This window comes from Myotis myotis, unplaced genomic scaffold (assembly GCF_014108235.1).
Source record: "Myotis myotis isolate mMyoMyo1 unplaced genomic scaffold, mMyoMyo1.p scaffold_m19_p_8, whole genome shotgun sequence".
Taxonomy (NCBI): Eukaryota; Metazoa; Chordata; class Mammalia; order Chiroptera; family Vespertilionidae; genus Myotis; species Myotis myotis.
Genome location: NW_023416390.1, coordinates 41,610,940 through 41,632,138, shown reverse-complemented (window position 1 = coordinate 41,632,138; position 21,199 = coordinate 41,610,940). Strand labels below are relative to the sequence as shown.

The 21,199-nt window shown below is 35.0% G+C and overlaps 1 protein-coding gene across 4 annotated transcripts in view; it reads left to right on the top strand.

Annotated features, from left to right (window-relative positions):
• The window catches only part of AGPS (alkylglycerone phosphate synthase), a 134,753-nt gene that overhangs the window by 99,146 nt on the left and 14,408 nt on the right, over positions 1–21,199 (top strand). For 3 of the 4 annotated variants that reach the window (XM_036319243.1, XM_036319246.1, XM_036319244.1), the window contains exons 15-19: positions 1,827–1,896; positions 3,661–3,722; positions 8,228–8,317; positions 15,034–15,133; positions 17,188–17,245. In XM_036319243.1, the coding sequence (XP_036175136.1) occupies positions 1,827–1,896; positions 3,661–3,722; positions 8,228–8,317; positions 15,034–15,133; positions 17,188–17,245 (380 nt within the window). Of the gene's footprint in view, positions 1–1,826; positions 1,897–3,660; positions 3,723–8,227; positions 8,318–15,033; positions 15,134–17,187; positions 17,246–19,730; positions 21,043–21,199 lie in introns of those variants that run through there. The other variant, XM_036319245.1, reaches the window with a different exon arrangement.

The following is a 21,199-nucleotide window of genomic DNA, read 5'->3' as shown; positions in this document are numbered from 1 at the left end:
GCTTGACCTGGGACCGTAAAGTAGGACTTTTACTTGTCCTAATATAAGAGAGACAGTCCTACTAAGTGTTACTTCTCACCAAATTCATACTTAGCATGTGCCTTCTCAAAGATTTCCAGTGCAGGTCTTCGGCATCCTTTTCTGGTCTTCACATTCTTTTCCTTTTCTTTCCTTCCACCAGGATGAACTGTTTTCTAGGTCAGTAGTGTTTTTTCTTTCTTGGACTCAGTGTCTGATTCTGTTTCATATATACTTGAGGTATGGATTCAGCTATTTTTCTCCAGTCACACAGCAATTTTCTGACTAGTTTCATTTTTGTTTTGGAGCTTTGTTTGACTATCTACCCCAACCTCACATCCATACACATCCAACCCAGAATTTCCTTCCTTTTCTTACTTTTCCTCTTAGCTGTCTGGTATAAGTTTGCCTTCCTCACTCATTAACATTCTAGTAATACAGACAGCCTCCTTCATTTTATCATACTTCATTCTTAAGTAGTTCTAGCTGCCCTATCAATCTTTGCTACTCCTCTAGATGACACTAATTCGAATATATCCAGCTATACCCCTAAATCAGGAAATCTGATTTAGCCACTGTATCCTAGCCTAAAAATGCCTTACAGTATTTGTATAGAACAAGGGTACATCTACATTGTGTTATTTACTTAGCAAATCCAAACAAAATTCAGGAGATAAAGGATTTAACTATAAGGTGTTCATTGAAGCCATAAAGAGAAATGATTCTTTCAGAAATGATTCTTAAGTCACAGAGTCCCAAGACCCATGCCTAAGAACAAGGAAGTTCAGTTATGGTATTGAAAAGGGAGACATAACAGTTAATTATTAATCATGACCCCAAAAAGTCACAAGGAAAGATTTTTTTAAAAAATCTTGTTTTATTGGGGAATCTTTAGTGGGTACTTTGAGAGTGTGGGATAAGTTTTATTTAGTTGACCAAGAATAGTTAAAATTTAGTTTCTGTCTGGTGATGGAAAGAAGCAAAAATAAAGAAGTCTTTACTGAAGGAGTAGAAATCATCCATAGTCTTTTAAAATAAGAATAATTTTTGCAAAACAGAACATTTAGACTGTTATGGATTAATTTTAACTGGATCACCAAATGCAATTCCTATGGCTAAAACTACTTTTTATTGAAATGGACAGTTCATGTGTTCATAGTGACAAGAACTTACCTGTTGGACTTATACTTATCTGTATGTTGCTTGATAAACTTTAAATATTTCTCTGTATGTTTTCTATCATTTAACTCGTAAGTTCCATAAATAGACACCATGTCTAATATTCTAACTACTATGTGCTCAAGCATTCAATAAACGTTTTTGTATTTGGAAGATCAGTCCAAATACAAAGTCAGTCATTGCACATCTCTATATATAAATAAGACTATAATAATACATGAATATATGAGTCAGAATATAATAATAAAATAAGAGTATTTTAAGTATCTTATTTTGATTATGAAGATTATTTAAGTTTGATTCTCATGTCTAATTTTCTTTTGACAATATGGATAGAAATAGTTGAATTCATGAGGCAGTTTTGCTAGTGTGGTTGATAAAAGTTTGAAGTTAATGACCAAACTGAAATATCAAAAGTGCTTTCAGATTTCTGTCATTCAAGTTTAGGCTCTTGATGGCTCTTTGATATATTTATGATAAATGAGAGTAAAGTAAAAATGAGATGCAGAGTAATATATGTTCATCTGTTAAGCATTTACCTTAAACATTTATCTTGTCATATCAATTTGGTTAGTTTTATATATTTTTAATAGTTCATTTGAAATTTATTAACAGTTTTTTAATTACAGCGGATTGGCAGCTGGAGAAGATAATGGACAGAGAGGTTATTTGCTGACCTATGTCATCGCATACCTTCGAGTAAGTTATCACATATTTCCCTTGTCAATTTCTGTTGCAAACAATACTTTTTCTTACTTTGAGTGAATAAAATTATTTTCTTAAATTTTAACCAACTGTAATTGAGCATATCATTTTACAGAAACAAAGGATTAGCTACAATCTACCCCAAGTTCTCCCATAGTAAGAATTTTAATGTAATAATTCTAGGTAAGATCTAAATTTTAGATTGCGATGATTTGATAGGTCTTCCTGCAGCCCCCTCTCCCTTGCCATGCTGAAAAGGAAAAGTGCTGTTAGAAGTTGTGATTAACAGATTTACAGATCATGAAAGGTAATAGATGATTTTAGATCTTATAAATAATTTTTATCTCCATAAATTATCACTACTTTATCTCTCATAATAAACATTATGGGTATGGTAATTTTGTTAGGCATTTTCTTTCAGCTTATTGACCATTTTCTCATAATTCTACATTCATAATTCTAGAAAATGAAATATAACTAATAAGTACAGCATAGACACAATCTGAAGTAAGTTTCTTAATTATTAAGATTACTTCATTATTAATGTTAAAAGTTAATAAAAAACAAGTTAGAGATTTGGTGGGTAAGGATGAAGATTTGTTTTATCTTATTTTTTATTTTCCCAGTGCTTAATACTATTGTCACCAAATATATGTTTACTGAATAAGTGAATGCATAAGAGAAAAACACATATTTTAGATCAGTAAATTTAGGATTTTTCCTGGCAATCAGTGGTAGAGTTTAAGTGTTTCATTTTTCTAGAAGTGAAAACTTAACATGTATTGATTTTTCTACCTTAGAAATTTTCCTTTCATATCTTTATATTTCTTTCATATCTTTTTTCTTTCATAGCTTTATATTTATAAGCTTGTGAATTGCTGTTTTCAGTTTGGAAATTACAGGAATTAGTATTATAAGTTGCTTATATAAACATTATAGTTTTTATGGTATAAAATATATTTCTAGCAGTGGTGTTTCCAAATGTTCTGTCTGTCTAGACCAGGGGTGGGCAAACTTTTTGACTCGAGGGCCACAATGGGTTCTTAAACTGGACCGGAGGGCCGGAACAAAAGCATGGATGGAGTGTTTGTGTGAACTGATATAAATTCAAAGTAAACATCATTACATAAAAGGGTACGGTCTTTTTTTTTTTTTAGTTTTATTCATTTCAAACAGGCGGGATCTGGCCCGCGAGCCGTAGTTTGCCCACGGCTGATCTAGACACTGCAGAGAGAGGCACTGTATTTTCTAATTTGTTTTTAAAGAAAAGCTGCTTTTAAGAAAGGGAGATAACTTCTTCTTCCTCTAGTCTCCCCTCCCCCCACCCCACTTTCCTACTTTCCTGCTCCTTCTATCCTGATGGCCATTTTTTTGGTATTGGTTAATATGCTGATTAGGCCACTAAAAATCTATTCTAGTATTCTCTACATCCATATCGGTAGTTCCTGGATAGAGATGCCATTCATTGCAGAAATGTTTGAATTCCTACCATGTGTCAGGCACTCTGCCTGGTGCCAAAGGTACAGAGGAGAACAAGACAGACAAAGTTCCTGTCCTCCTGGAGGTCATATCTCACTCTTGGGACCACTTTCCAGCACTCTTATGAGGTGGATAGTAAAGAGCCATGGAAATTAAGGTGGAAACATGTAATACCAACAATTGCATGAAATACTAACAATGAACATGAAATAAAAACAGTATTATTGGTTCTTCTGCATCTGTTGTACTTTCTTGATTTTTGTGTATGTGTCTTAACAGGACTTGGGTTTGGAATACTATGTCGTAGGAGAATCTTTTGAGACTTCTGCTCCTTGGGACAGGTAAAATGGAATAAAATTCCTGCTATTAAAATATGCTACAGGTTGTTCAAGTAATGTGTCTTTGTGTGTGAACATGTAAACTTAAAATTTTATAAAGAAACATTGAAACATCATAATCACCTTTATTTAAATTAATATCTCCACTACACTATCATATTTGGAAGCCATTTTTTTTTTGTTTTGCAGCAAATTTGTTCATATACCATAGTAGGAAGTTATTGGTGAACTTTATATTTTGAAGAATCATATTGAACACTGAATGTCACTATATGGTTTTATGTAACTTTGATTTAAATTCTTAAGTGATTAATTAATATGCCTAAATGTTCTCTAAAAAGGGCCCCCAAATTATAAAACCATTTAAGTTTTTTGTGATACATTATTTAGCTTTTGATATTTGTGTGCATACTGTTAAGCAAGATCTTAACTTGCATTTAATTGATTTCTAAAAGATACCTAATTTAAGAAATTATGTACTATTTTTAAATTGCATACACATACAGATATTGGTTAGGAAATTAGTAATAAAAACTGATTAGGAAATATGAGGTGGTTTTCTTAAAAAGTGGACTGTGTTCCCTGGCCTGTGTGGCTCAGTTGGGTTGGAGCATCGAAGGTCACAGATATAATTCCCAGTCAGGGCATGTAGTGAGGTTTCAGGTTTGATCCCTGGTTAGGGCGTACGGGAAGCAACCGAGTGATGTAGTGTTCTCATATTGATCTTTCTCTCTTTCTCTTTCTCCTTCTCTAAAATAAATTTTTATGAAAGTAGACTTCTGAGTTAACTCATAAAAATTCTTAAGGAGATTGTTATTACATTTTATTCTAGGATATCTTATATTTTACTGTTTAGTTATAAAATTAACAAATTATTTTAAATCTATAAACCCCCATCAATCTGTCTTTTAGATATTACATATCTTAACATTTTGTTCTACCCTAATGTCCTTTTTTCCTCCCCCAGAAAACTTTTTACTTTTCTACATCCAGTGTTCATCTACGATGGGTTATGATTTTGGGTGCATTGATGCTCGTATTCTATACCTTGTAAGATAACCAAATTTTATAGTATGGATCTGTTAATCACAGCTTTTTATTCTAATTTAATTTAGAGGGGAATAAATCTTGTCAATAAAAAGAATTAACTCATTGACATCTGACACTTTTGAACAACATATATAGTTTGGCAGCTGTTCATTGTTGTCTCAAATACCATTTTAGTATTTAATACCTTTCCTTGCAGGGTGAAAGTGGGTTATTATAGTGTTACTTCTTCGGTAGTATGTATTTTCTTGTCACTAATCATTATTAACTGATGGTTGTCATTTTGTCTTTATTTTTCCAACTGTGGAAGCTAATCATGCACTATCTTTTATTTTTATTTACCCTTTCTTTGTATATACTTACATATTTAATTGACTTACTGGCAATATCTGTTTTATACATAAGACTACATATTTGGTTTGTTTTCATTTAAAACAACTTCTTCAGCTGAAGTTTTAAGAAATAAAATTAACGGAAAGCAGCTACTTTCCTGGCATGAAATTTGTTATCCATTTAGCAATGTTTTTTCTTTCAAACCTAAGCTGTATAGAGATCATGTTTAGCAGCAACCCATGGGATCACAGTCTTCAACCCTCACTCATTAGATCACTTGACTTTTTCATGCATAAATATCTTAAGGAATTATGGTTCTACTAGTTTTTGTGTATTTCTCAGTGGCCTTAACACAACTGTCCCTGTAGTCCAGTGCATTTTCTGCATAGAGTTCTATGGAGGTACTCTGAAATAGTGTAAGAAAGCAGCCTAAAAAATAGCTCTCTCTAAGAGGTCCAAGTGGAGATTTAAAGATTTTGAATACACCAGCATGAGACTGTGATTAAAACCAAGGGAGCAGCCCTAGTCAGTTTGGTTCAGTGGTTAGAGGGTAAGCCCACAGACTGAAGGGTCTTGGGTTCAAGTCTGGTCAAGAGCATGTACCTCGGTTGCAGGCTCTTTCCCAGGTGGATGCAGAGGCAACCAATTGATGTTTCTCTCTTACATCGATGTTTCTCTCCATCTCTCTCCCTCCCTTCCACTCTCTCTAAAAACCAATGGAAAAAAATATCCTTGGGTGAGGATTATCAACAACAAAAAAACAATAAAAATAAAAAAAAAACACACCAAGGGAGCAGATATAAGTGTTTGTTTCTGCTCCCTTGGTGTTTTATTTTTTTTAATTGTTTTTTAGGGCCTAAGAAAGAAGTCCAGGGAACCTCAACATTTAAGGGATAATCATACAAGTAAGAGCAAAGGAGATCGAGGAATAATATCCAGATGATTTGGAGGAAAACCAGTAATGAGAGAGAAACCCTGGGAAATTTTTGTCAAGAAGGAAATAGTTAATAGTGTTAAATTTGCTAGTAGATCAGTTGAAAATTTAAAAGTATACACAGTTATGCTTACCTCCTATACTAGAGGCCCAGTGCATGGATTCATGCATCAGTGGGGTCCCTTGGGCTGGCCTGTAGGGATTGGGCCAAAACTGGCAGTCCAGCTTCCCCTGAGGGGTCCTGGATTTCGAGAGGGTGCAGGCCAAGCCAAGGGATCCCACTGGTGCATGAGGGCCTCTAGTATGCATATAAGATCTTTGGTTAATCTCTTCCTGCCTTCCCTTCTCCCCTCTTCCCTCTGAGATTCATCAGTCTATTCCATGTTTCCATGCCTGTGGTTTCTGCTCCCGCATTGAGCATCTGTCCCCTGGTAGTCAGTGCGCATCATAGCTACTGGCCGTCTGGTCGGCCAGTTGCTTAGGCTTTTATATATAGAGATGATTGGTCCAAATAGATTGTATCGACCTTTGCACAAGTTTTGTGAGAGAATACTTTCAGAACTCCCTACAAACCATTTCTAGAAAGGACCCCATTAACGGTTATAACCTTTCAATTTTGTTCTTTATCCCATCTCCTTCTCCTCCTCATTATTATTATTATTGGTTATTATAATTCTTATTTAGCACTAAAGTTCTGTTTTCTAGAGTGATGTTACAAATTTGTAATATTTATTAACCTCTTAAAGTATTTCTTTTTTTAAAATGGATTTTCAAAATTTCAGTAATGTAAATTTATATTTCAATAATATAAATTACCACAGGTTTTCTAAAAACACACATTCTTCCCCTGGCTGGTGTGGCTCAGTTGGTTGGAACGTCATCCCGTGCACTTAAAGGTTGCCAGTTCGATTCCCAGTCAGGGCACATACCTAGATTTCAAGTTTGATCCCAGTGGGGGTGCATATGGGAGGCAACTAATTGGTGTTTTTTTCTTACATCGATGTTTCTTTCTTTCCCTTCCCCCTTCTCTAAAAAATCAGTAAAACATCCTCATTGTAAGGATTAAAAACCACACAATAAGAACATGCATTCTTACCATTCCATAAATGAAGCATAGATAATATTGATAAATTGTGTTTGCCTACAGCTCCCATAGAATAAAGCAGAATTTAAGAGCACTGTTTTGTAAAATTAGAATTTATAAAACTTTCAAGTACTGTATGCATTTATAAAAATAAAATGTGACATGCTAATAAAATATTAAAACCCTTTTCATATTTATATTTTATTCATATATCTTTCGTTTTTATTGGAAATGTAGATAACTTTAATGTTTTATAAAGCATAATCTATTTACTGTTATTATTTTCATCACATTTGTTTTCACACAATCAAATCAGCCTTGAGTCTAGAGATAGGTCAATCTTTGGAGTTTCTTTGGTATCTTTTCTATTCTCATGACTCTAAGGACACCAGGGTTTAAAATACGGAATCAGTATCAGTACATAGCCAGGATATTTACTGGAGGATAAAGTGGCTTTTATATACTTTAAGAGTTTTATTTTTCATATGAAACAAAGTATGTAGTTAGAACAATATGTTACAACTCACATTAAAACATAGATTGTTAAATATTATCAATCTCCCCTCATCTGTTTTTATTGACTTAATAAAAAGACTAGCTTTACACAGGGTTACATGTCCAGTCAGTTTTGTTGAACTGGATGTTAGCTCAGTGCTTTGGAATAGGCTATTGAACAGGTGGGTATAATATCATGATTATTAATTAAATTATTTTAAATTAAAAACTTTTTAGACTTGGATATAAGATTGGTACTTCTATAATCTAGAATTGAATTTTATTAACATGTTTATAGCTTTAAAGTTTTTAAAATCTTGCAATTAAATTTATTTTGAAATTGGGTTTTTCTAAGTGTAGGAAACAGTCTTCTGGAGACTAGAGTATACTGTTGTCTTTCCTATGGTTATAAAGAAAAGAGTTTGTTCCCTTTAAAGTTGTTAATGGAAGACTCAATTGGAGTGATAAAGGTTCTTTTTCATTTTTTAAGGAATAAGTATAACAGCTTTAGTTAAGAGAATTTCTGACTTGAAGGATACCAGATAAAGCAGCATTTATTAGATTTTTTTGTAACTTATTTGAAAACTTAATATGGCATTCAATTATGTTTTCTAGAGTTGTAGATCTCTGTAGAAATGTGAAAGAAAGAATAATAAGAGAATGTAAAGAGAAGGGCGTTCAGTTTGCTCCTCTTTCTACATGCAGGTGAGTTTTTTATTGTTCTTATAGTACTTCTTATTTTGAAAAAAACTATTTTTTAATTAATGAGGAATAATTGGTTAGCTGAAGAGAAGCTTCAGTCTATTCTACTTAGCAAGCTTTCCTAAACTTCACTTGCCACCTTGTTAGGATTGTGCCACTAGCGTTTTTAGCAGTCCTGGGCCCTTGAGAAGTAAAACACCCCTTTGGTGAGTGAGCTTGTAGCTATCTGGATAGCACGATGATGAAGACCCAAATGTCTGAGCACCTGGAATAAGAAAAGACCTTCTTAACTGAAACTATAAATTATATATACACTGAGTGGCCAGATTACTATGACCACCCCATCAGTACTTCGTTGGGCCACCTTTTGCCTTCAATACTGCGGCGATTCTTCTTGGCATTGACTCTACAAGATGTTGAAAGGTGATGCCAGGAATCTGACACCATGCCTGATGAAAGCACTTTCCAGTTCTGTGAGATTTAATGGTTATGAAACCAGCTGCCTGATGGCTCTTTTAACTTTGTCCCACAAATGCTCAATTGGATTGAGATCTGGTGATTGTGGGGGCCACCTAAGCTAGGTAAAGTCTCCCTCATGTTCTTGAAACCACTCCTGCACAATACAAGCACCATGGCATGGTGCATTGTCTTGTTGGAAGAAGCCATCTCCATTGGGATATGCCATCAACATGATAGGATGAACTTGATCAGCAATGATACTTAGGTATGTTGTGCTATTCAGACATTGTTCCAAACTAATTAAAGGGCCCAAATCATGCCAGGAAAACATGCCCCAAAGCATAACACTGCCCCCACCAGCTTGAAGGGTTGTACTCATGCATGTGGGGTGCATGCTTTCATGCTGTTTCCGCCAAATTCTCACTCTGCCATCTGCATGATGCAACTGGAAACATGATTCATCAGACCACATGATTTTTTTCCAATGCTCGACTGTCCAATCCTTGTGTTCCTATGCAAATTGGAGACGTTTTATCTTGGAAACTGTAGATAGCAAAGGTGTTTGAACAGGCCTTTGGCTTCCATATTCCATACGATGCAATGTACAGCGAACAATGTTTTCAGAGATCATTTGAGAGGATCCCTGATTAAGATCTATAGCAATTTGATGCACTGTTGCCCTTCTGTTGTCTTGTACCAGTGTTGCCACTCTCCGTTCTGCCCTAACATTGACTAGTCGCTGATGGCCACAATTCGCACATTCAGACCCAGATTTTCGGCTGACAGTCCAGTCTTTAAACACTTTAACAACAGCTGCTCTTGAACATTTAACGAATTCAGCTGTTTTGCTGATACTCGCTCCATGGCTCGGAGCGCCAGCTATCATCCCACGTTCAAAGGCTGTTAACACATTTCGTACCGCTCAGGAGTTTTCTCGTGTTTCGCGCGTCATCTGTTAAGGACCGCTCACGAGTGTTCTCGTTTTTCACGCCCATGGAAAAAGGAGCGAATCTAGATACTTATGTAAATTTTGTTTGGTCCCTCTTCATAGAGGAAAATGTTTTACGCAGTACCATATATTAAAAAAGTACTAGGAACTTTAATTGTTTTTGTAAATAAAAATATTATAATTATTGAAAAACAACACCTAAAGTGCATTATGATGATTTAAATAACGTGCAGTTTACCCAAAAACGTGCGGTCCCTGGTGTATGTCTTAGAGATTTCTGTGCGGTACGCAATATGTTAAATCGCGTTGTTTACCCATATCTTCAGAAAAATATCACTTCTGTCGTGGTAAACAACCTGCTTCCCTGTTTATAATTGTCTGGCCCTCTAGCAACTTCAGCGCGAAATTATAGTTAATTTGCCTACAAACGTCAGGTGGTCATAATAATCTGGCCACTCAGTGTGTGTGTGTGTGTGTTTGTGTGTGTGTATAGTCAGGGAACTATAAGTTACATACACAGGCAACATAGTTCTTCAATAAAGAAAAAACACTTTAAATATTTTCTCAATTGTTGATTAAATGAATGTGTGTGGAATTAAGGAAAGAGTGGAGCAAAAGATCCAAATGAAGATTAACTCTGCTTTCCAATAGATCTTTCTGCATTAATGGAAATGTTTTGTATATGCCCTGTCCAGAAGGGTTGCCACAGGCACATGTGGCTTTTGAGCTGTTGAAATGTGGTTAATGTGAATGGAACTGAATTTTAAATTTTATTTAATTTCAAATGATTTAAATTTAAAACACGTGTGGCTGGTGTCTTCCATATTGGATATTTATGCCCCGTATTGAGTCATGTTTAACTGAAGATCTTGTTCTCTTTGTTAAATAGCAGCAACCCCGATGAAGGTTTTCTTGAGAAAGGGATATTTTGTACTAAATCTTTTGATATTAATTTTCTGTGTAAACACTAGAAGATTAAATATATTTAGATTGAACTGAGCATTTGAATTCTCTCAAATGTTATTGGAATGAGAATAAAGGGAATTTTGGATATTTTGTTTAACTCCCCAAAGACAAGTCCTCATGAAAGCATTCAGTTGTTAATGTCTTAATATTTTGACATAGCGTGATAATTTGCATATATTTGCTTTGCAAGACTAGAAATGCTTCTGTACGCTTTAAACTGCTATATTTTCTGTGATTTTTTTTTTGTCTTCTCTTTACATCCTCTTTTCGTATACTTCCCTATTGCCATATTGTGTTTCTCAGTTCTGCTGTTTTCTCTCATTGAAACAGATGTCTTTTAGAATTTGATAAATTGTGCATCTGCTGGGTAAGAAAGTAAAATCCTAACAGGGCCTGTGAAGAAAGCACCTTTCTCACATTAACTGTTCATGTAAATCAGGATCTCTTCAAAATGGTCTTTTCTGCTTCTGATGTGGTAGAGGCTTTGAAGAGCATTTCAGGAAGCACCCAGTCAAATCTGTGTATTAACATGTAGAACATGTGTATTTGGGGTAGAGTCAAAGAAGTGAAACCTAAAAATGTAGGTTTAGAGGTTATTGGCTGGGCATTTGGTATATCTGAAGAAAAGGAAAAGAGAGGGCCTAGTAATGTACAAGGCTTATAGCAAAGCTACTGACGGCGTAGTGGCTGATCTTGGAGAGAATCTTCCCAAATAGAGGTGTAAGAATGTACTTGTAAAAAAAATTTGGAGTCGTCTTTAAAAATGCAACTTTTGTCTTAAAGTCTAAGAAAAATATATTTATATTATCAACCCAAGTTGATACAATAAATCCTTAATAGTGTCAACAGGTTCTATGACTTTAAGCAAAACGATGTATAATGAAACTAATTTTACCTTAGGCTAATCGATAGAAGCAAGAGTTAAGTTCCTACTACAGCTCATCAGGCATCTCATCCTATATTATAAAAGCCTAATATGCAAATCGACCAGTCGCTATGACATGCACTGACCACCAGGGGGCAGACGCTCAACACAGGAGCTGTCCCCAGCCTGCAGGCCCCAACCAGTGGCGGTGGCAGAGAGTGGGGCCGGCGAGCGGGTGGCGCCAGTCCAGCCAAAGCAGGCTGCCCCCCCCCCCCCGATTGCCCCACCTGTCACCCCACAGAGGGAGGGGACAGGCGGTGGGGGGGGGGGGGGGGAGACTGGGCTGGTGAGCGGGTGGTGCCAGGCCAGCCAAGGTGGGTGCCAGTGGATCAGCCCTGCAGATCAGCCCTGATAGCTGGCCAGGCCTAGGGACCCTACTCGTGCACGAATTTCATGCACCAGGCCTCTAGTCAATGTTATAACAACATTGAATGAAATGTTGTATGAGCACCTGCTGTACTTTATTGTTCTCTTTACAAATCTAGTCCAGTTATGGCGAACCTTTTGAGTGGGCGTGTCAGCATTTTGAAAAACCCTAACTTAACTCTGGTGCCATGTCACATATAGAAGTTTTTTGATATTTGCAACCATAGTAAAACAAAGATTTATATTTTTGATATTTATTTTATATATTTAAATGCCATTTAACAAAGAAAAATCAACCCAAAAAATGAGTTCGCGTGTCACCTCTGACATGCCTGTCATAGGTTTGCCATCACTGATCTAGTCTCTCAGGCCTGTTATTATACTACTAAAAATAAACCAGGCCTAATAATTAAAAAGTCATTTGTTATCAGTAAAATTTGAAACAGTTAAAATTATAGAATCTATTACTATACTGCTAAGGAATTTTTATTTTTTTGTCTTGTCCATTGGCAACTTAACAGATTTTATCTCTCCTTTCTCTTTCTGTCCCACCTCCCTATTCAATATCTCTGGAGACTTCTCTCTTTCCGTCATGAAAATATCATTGTGATAAATCACTGCTTATTGAAAGTGATTGGGAAGTAAAATATCCTGCCTTAGGCTATCTATAACAACACCTAAGTCTTGGTTCTTCAGAAGGTACTCACAAGACCTAAGGATATTTATTATGTATTGTAGGTAGATAGACTTGATATACTAGACTGAATTGGCCATATGTCATTAAGTAGCTGATTTTATAGAAATAATCTTTGAAAGGCTTAAGTGCTCAACTTCTGTGATTATCTTATAAAATCAAAGTTTAGAATGTGCAAAGTCTAGTTATTTGAATGGTTTTGATAAATAGGAATTTTAAATATAGTTTTTCTAGTTCATACTTGATTAAACTAGCATTTAATAAGAATTTGACTTTAGTTTGATTTGAACTGCTTAATAGTGGACAAGGAGATTATTCTGTGTTGAAAGTAAATGTGTGAGGTATATTTTTTAAACTAGATTTTTAAAATGATTTAATAATTAATAACAAAGATTAAGAAAGAAAACATAATTAAAAGTAATTATAGATATCATTGAAATTAAAGATCCCAAGGAAAATAATTTAGCTGTAAGGTGCATTTATTTAGTTCATCTCATTTCCGTCTGTTAAAATGTACTTTGTCTACTGGAATAGAAATTCCAGCCCTAAATTTTCTGAAGAAGTTTTATGGAAAGGAATTCCTAGCCAGGGAATCTGACAAGTTAAAATACTCCATAAAGTGTACAGCACAAACACTTTTAGAAATTAAAGAATAGTAGAATGACTGGCAGCCACAATATCACTTGTCAAGATGATTTTGGAAGCAGTTAGTGTTTAACTTATCTTAAGTGATAGAATTGATCTATTAAAATGTGTTAGATCTGAGTCACTATCTGAAATGGACCAAAATTGAAGTTTTCTAAAAGGTGTTCCATTATTTCTACTTTGTTTTTCTTTGAAATACTTATCAATCCAGCCCTTTTTTGACTTTAGAAGCCTCTTATCCACTGAAAACTGAACTGTGTAATATTGATCCTGTATTTGTTGGAAGGTGGCAATACTCTGTTAATTTTTAGTTACATTTTCTACTTATTCATGTTAACTATTCTCACAAATGATGTATATTTTACTTTGCTAAAAACTAATTTCATTCCTGTATCCTTGAAGTTTATTTAAATTTGATTATTCGAAATGATAATGCCATCATAGTTAAATTGGTTCTCTAGTTTTTCTTAAACTTTCTAAGTCTGGTACTTAAAATGAAAATATTCAAGGGAATATTTTCACTCTTTTTTATGAGAGTGAATTAACACTAGAAGAGAAACACAGCTGGCAAATTGACAGTATTATTGTTAAATAGTTCATTTCTTCTGTTCTGAGGCACCTAACATTTGGCCTAAAAGGCCATTAAAATTTTAGGTTAGATTCTGTTGTATTGTGTAGTAAGAAGAGTATTCCCTTTTTCTGTTAAATTCTTTGTGGGAACTCTGTGAATTCTATTCAGAGATTTGGCTATGATTCCCTTAGCTCCCTTTTAGTTGCTTCACCTATTTGCATTTTGAAAGCCCAGATATATGTGTGTATGTATATTTATTTACTAGAGGCCCAGTGCATGATTTCATGCACAGGTTGGGTACCTCAGCCTGGCTGGCAATCAGGCCAATCGGGCCATCTTGCCCAGTCTCAATGGGGGCTAACCTGCCGGGGAGGGACCACAGGAGGGCTCCAGGGCATGTCCGGCCCTCTTGCCCAGTCCTGATTGGCCGGACCCCAGCAGCAAGCTAACGTACTGGTCAGAGCATATGCCCTCTGGTGGTCAGTGCGCATCATAGCGACTGGTCCAGTGGCTGACCAAATGGTCAAACACTTAGCATGTTTTGCTTTTATTATATAGGATATGTGTGTGTGTATATATACAATTTGTACAATTCACTTTGTTTTCAAAGTCCTTACAAATTATTAAATGTGAACTTAGCGAAGATGCATTTTTTTATCTAGTCTGATTATTTTCGGTATTTGTGCATTTCTCTTTATGCCTGGCTTTAAGGTCTCATACTTATTTCTATTAATTTTGAGGAAGTTTAGAAGACTTACAGTGGATCACTAAGTTCCAGCTAGTTTGTTTTGGGCTGCTTTTAGCTACAATATACTGTTTTTTAAAAAATCGCTTCTAAGGAGGTGGGGTTTTTATTTATTTCAGGCTAATTGGAGAAACATTTACATTGCTTTAAAATTTTTAAATTTTGGGGGGATAATAATCCAGATTTACCAAAAAAAAAAAAGTTGTAAAAATAGTACAAATAGTTTCTGTATATCCTTTGTCCAGCCAATCTGAATTTCTTCCATGGAGTAAGAGTCTGGGTAGAGAATGAGATTATGGCTTAAGCAAATCATTCAGATGATCTTGCCTTTAAGTTTCCAGGCATTAAGTCTGATTTCACTCAACTAAAGTCTTGTGATTCTGTCTGTTTGATTTTTAGGGTGACGCAGACTTATGATGCAGGTGCATGTATCTATTTCTACTTTGCCTTTAACTACAGGGGAATAAGTGATCCATTGACTGTGTTTGACCAAACTGAGGTAATTTTGCATACATCAATATAGCTCTTACATTCTTTTATTAATTTTGATAATCTTTGCCATCAATTTATAAATTTTAATTAGACTCTTTGATCATTTGTGGTTTACCTGGTTGATATCCCATAGAAATGAGAAGCATATTTATTGCACTGGTTTGTATACTGAGTCTAAAATTAATCTTCTATACATATATTACAATGTTCTAAAATTAATATTCTGTAGCTCGTGATTGTTTTTTAATTGTTACTTATAGTACATAATACCAGGTGAAATTAAATAACAACAGAATGGGGGAATCCTTGATATCACTGTGGCAGCCCACTCATCTCCAGATGGTGGCTATTGAGGTCAGCAGCCCTAATGCTTTTGGTCTGTGTTGCTATAATATCCTTATTCTAGGTTTATACTTTGTTTGCTAAAGCTGTATGTAGGCCATTAAGGTTCATTTGCTAGCAGTTTTACTACATTTCTTAAATAGCCTTAAGCCTCTAATTTTTATAAAACCTTCTGTTTGATGGTCAATATTTCTTGTTACAAGTATGCCTAGAGTTTAAGAAACAGACTAGAAAAATGAACTGGGAAGACACTGAGGTTTGTCAAAACCTCAGGTGTCCCAGAGTTTTAACTCTGTTATATGCCTACCAAAGATAAAACTACAAGGTGATTTTCAGTGGACACGTTTAGACCCAAACCATAGATAGGGTTTGGTTGGTTCCTGCCTATGCCTCTTTTATGAAGTAAAATTGAAATAAAGTAAATCAAATACTTATAGTTTGATTAATTTTTATGCCTACATACACCAGTGAAATCGTCATCCCAATAAAAATAATGAACATACCCATCACCCTCAAAAGTTCAAGTTCTTTTCCATCATTTTAACCTTTCAGTGTTTTTGTATTGCCCTCTGGCTGCCCAGTGCTCCTTCCCTGTAGTACTAAAGAGTGAAATTATTCCTTCCTTCACAGTCCAAATTGCCATTCTTTAAGTGTTACTAATTTCAAGTAGTTATTATTTTATTTAAAATAATTTGTTAGAAGATATAATCTCTTAGAGCATAAATCATACCATATTTATGATTCATTTGAAAAAATTCATTTGAAAAATCATACCATATTTATGATGAGGGTTCCTATAAATTACTTTGCAACGAGATATTTGCTATGTATCCCACATGGACCCTTTTCTACCCTGGCCTATCTCCCTGATGGTTTGTACAACCTGAGTAATTCTGAGAGGTTCAAGGCTATGTAGATATTTCACTTTATTGCTATTACATTCTCATGAGTTGAATATAATTTCAGTTTCTTTACCCTTTTTTCACCCCGTACTTCAGTGATTCTTTATTGTGCTTTAAGCCTTTATGTTTCTCACCATAGTGCTTTATAAAGAGCCTAGTCAAGACCCAATATGTTGGGAGGATAAAGGAAGGTGTTTTTTTTGCACCCTTAAATAGCAGTAGGTATGACAAGTAATTTGCCCCAAAAGGGCTTTTATGGTTGATTCCTGATAACTTTGTAAGTAATCTTGAGTCTAATGTCCAATGCATGCTATTATGTCAATAATTTAACTATCTAAGCCTCGTTTTCTTTAACTGTGAAATATGAGTAATTGTACTTATTCCATAAGACTATGATAAAAAATAAATAAGTTATTGTAGGAAAATTGCTTAGTGCTTTTCTGGACATACAATAAGCAGTCAAGAAATGTTAGTTACTATTATTTATTGGTAGAGTGAGATGTTAACTTCAGAGTAGAACCTGGTTTTGTCTTTACAAAACGTTTTTTATTATTAACAACTTAGTGCTGCAAAATTGATTGTTTTGCCTTTTTTTCTTTTCTAGAATCTGGAAGTGACTATTGCAGATATTTTGACCATTTACTGGAAAAAAATGTAAAGCTAGGCTATATATTTTAATTGCTTTAAAAAATGCAGAAAGGATAACGAGGCTTCTGATTTATCATTTCACCCAGAAAATATGTGCCTCCTTTGGAAGTTGGATCTTCCGCTCACTTCAAAGTGTGAAATCTATTTGTTGTATTGTTTCCAAATATAGGCAGCTGCTAGAGAGGAAATCCTCGCTAATGGAGGGAGTCTATCGCATCACCACGGAGGTATTTTTTTTTTTTGTTATTCCTCATGTAAATTTCTGATATTCCTAATGTAAAAAACGTTTGATTTGGTAGAATGCCAGGAGAGTCATAATATAAATAATATGAAAGCACTTGAAATTTCTTGGAAGATTGTGTCTGTCACTGAGGTAGTCTAGGTATGGCAGTAGCCGACAGAAGTTTGACTTGACAAGCCTGCTTAGATAGGAACCTAAACAGCCTTCTGAGTTCTCAGGGAACTTCATGTTCCCTAAGACCACCTAGCTTGCCTCACGGATATTTGACCATTGCAGCAAAAGTTTTTAAAGGGAAAGAAATAAAAACAACGTAAGTGTTTTCAGCTACTATTGAAATGTAACTGGACATCAGTTTATACCATATTTTGAAGAGTCGTTTTTCTGCCCACCCTGAATTCAATAAATTAATCAAGATAGGATGTGAAAAAAATTTTTTTTTTAATTTTAATGCTGTTTTGTTAGTTGGTGACCATTGTGGTAAATATTAAATTTTATGAACGAATTGATCACATCACTAATAAAAATTAGGATATATCTATCTAAGTACTAGTTTATGAAAGTTATATAAGGCAGTTTTTTAAGAATGAAACAGTGGCTATTCGGTTATTAAAATTGTAATTTTTGAAATTATCCACCTGTCCCCCTTAATAGAAATTTGTTCTGAATATATCCCTCAATATAATGTGGTGCTTAGAAAAATAGATATATTTAGGTTTTAAATGTAAAAATATTTTTAGGGAGGAGCATAAGGAAAAGTAACCACAAATTTAAAAATTTAAATTCTAAATTTAAATTTAAAAATTCAGCTCCTACCCCTGCCCTGGATTCTCTATATCCCTCTCTCCTTGTTTGATTTTTCACCATAGCATTTAGCATTATCTAACATTACATGTATTTTTTTTTTCTTAGAAGTAGCTATCTCTTCTGCTTTTTAATATTGTTGTGTGCTTCCCAGATTATAAATATTATTGGTCCATTAGGCAATAGGGTTTCAAAGAATTATACAGTGATTATTTATCTGAAAAATCTTACAGTCTAGTAAATTAAAATATTGTAACACTCAAAAGGCCACTGATCAAAGCCAGCTGGCTTATATCATTACCACTTTACCACAAGGTAAGTTTCCCATTTTCCTTGAAAAGCACTCAAAGGTAACTTTAATAAACATGTAAACGCTACAAATGTTGAAACAGTGAAGAGAAGGGAGATAGACTGCAGGGGTGGGCAAACTTTTTGACTCGAGGGCCACAATGGGTTCTTAAACTGGACCGGAGGGCCGGAACAAAAGCATGGATGGAGTGTTTGTGTGAACTAATATAAATTCAAAGTAAACATCATTACATAAAAGGGTACGGTCTTTTTTTTTTTTTAGTTTTATTCATTTCAAACTGGCCGTCCAGCCCATGGGCCGTAGTTTGCCCATGGCTGCTCTAGGGAAAGGAATTAACATTTGTAAAGTTGAAAATATTTGCCAGGTGTTCTGCATAAATCTCCCTTAATTCTGCTTGAAATGCCTATAGAGTAGATATTATTTCTGTCTTTCAAATGAAGAGAGGTTAAAACACTTGAGTGTACAGTGTACAGTAATTTGCCCAAAGACCTGAACAATAATTGTGAGTGATAGAAGTTGAATTTCAATTCAGGTCCTCATGCTTCAGTGTCCCTGTTCTCTTGCTTAAGAGCCTAAAATAGTGAAAGTAGGTAAAAAGCTAAAAAGTGAAATGAACAGCCTTTGAAAAGAGACACAATTTTAAAAGTATAGGAAACAAAATACTAAACATTACTGTTTTTTCTTTTAAAATATAAAACCTCTTTGTTTTTTTTAATTTTGACACTAGTTTACTTGCCCTGCTTTAGATGTTAAAACAAATGAATGAACAATTTTAATTTCTTCATCATAGATATTTCATTGTTTTCTAAGTCCTTGCACATAAATCAGTTTGACTCTCTGGTTGTTTTTATACTTCCTCATTGTAGGTTTCTAACATGTCGGCAGTAGCAGATAATAAGAGAAGTGCAGGTCAGAGCTTGTTAAAATAAAACTCCTTGTATAATTTATGTGCATTTTCAGATTCTAGGCTTATTAGGTCTTTATTTGCTAAAGACTCTCAACTTTGATGAAATAATTTATTTTTAGAAATTTTTGACTCGAAGGTAGCAAGGTTTTACTGCATATTAATGTATTAGAAGTTCTGCCTCATTTAAATATAAATCCTTTATTTCCCTCATATTTCTCATATTTAAATTTTCTATGCGGTCAAAAATACGACTGCATGGAAACAAACTAAACTACCTAGTTTCATCTGTTGCTTAGAAGAAGAACTAAAACCTGAATACAAAATGTATTTCATATGTGCTGGGAAAATGGAGGTTTTCGCTTTGCTGGCTTATCTGCTAAACTGCTAAACATGGGAGTGCCCCAGAGCTTAGCCCTGAGCCAGTTTGTTCTGTGTGTTCATTCACTCCCTTAGTGATCACCTCAGGACTTAAAACACCATCTGTACGCTACTGACTCCCAAGTCCCAGAAGGCATCAACTACCACTGCCATGGAGTTAGTGCAGCATCATCCTGACTGGTCTGTGCTTCCACTCTTGCGCCTCTCCTGCTGCTGCTCTTGCTGCCAGAGGGATCTTCTTAAAACTCAGTGTTTCCTCCTCACATTCAGAACAAAATACAAAGTCCTTATCAGAACCTTCAAGGCTATACATGGTGTGTCTTTCTCTCAGTCCTCTTCTCTTACTACTTTTTTCCTCTAGCAGTATTGGCCTTCTTGCTACTCCTCAGACATATCAAACCTTCAAAGCCTTTGCTATTTGTTCCCTCTTCTTCTGATATTCTTTCTCTTGCCCCATCCCCTCCGTCCCCCCAGATATTTGTATGTCTCACTTTCCCCTTCATTTTCATCTCTGAGAAAAATGCCACCGTTTTAGAAGTGTCTTCCTGACCTTTTGCATAGTTTCTGTGCTACTCATTTGAATAAATTCAGTGAGGTTATTAACTTTATCTTGTTCATCACTATGTTCCCCAGTCTCTAGAACAGTGGCTGTTTTATGTAGTAGATGCTCAATAAATACGTTGAGTGGCTAAATGCTTACAGAATTGAGGAAGTTTTCAAATTATCATATAGCTCTGAATCTTTCATATTAGAATGACATTAGTTTCATTGCTAATTTAGTTTCAAATGTTTAATAATCTGGCTTTGTTTGATTATAGGGTCTAATCATGGAAAGGCTTAATTAAACCATAATATTTCTGGGTAAGAGAAATAATAGTCACTCAGTAGAAAAGTAAGGTAAAATAAAGTGCTATCTCTACTGTATAACACCAGCATTTTAGTGTTCTTCCATGGGGGCATTATGTATGTAAGATTCCATTCAAACTTGGTCTTAAAACAAATAAACGTTTGAGAGGTTTATAACCATAGGGGAAAGAACAGAGGCTTTGAAATGAAATCTGTATTTGACTCCTGACACTGCACTTAACTAGCTGTGTGACCTTAGGATAATAACTTCTCGGAGCTGAAGTATTCCCATCTGCAAAACAGGAATAATAGTACCTACATCATAGATTATTGTAAGACTTAAATGTGATAATGTATGTAAAGCATCTAAGGTGTCCTGCATATGGTAGGTGCTTAAAAAACAATAGCTTCTTTAAAAAGGTAAAATCAATAGTCTCACCAGCATAACATCGAGGCCAGTGAATGCTGACCTATGAACCAGGAGATCATGGTTCAATTCCTGGTCAAGGCACATGCCCAAGTTGTGGGCTCGATCCCTAATGTGGGGCATGCAAGAGGCAGCCGATCAATGACTCTCTCTCATCATTGATGTTTCTATCTCTCTGTCTCTCTCTCCCTCCTTCCTCTCTGAAATCAATAAAAATATATTTTTTAAAAATTTGTGGGCAGTGCCCTCCCCTCCCCCCAAAAAATGAAAA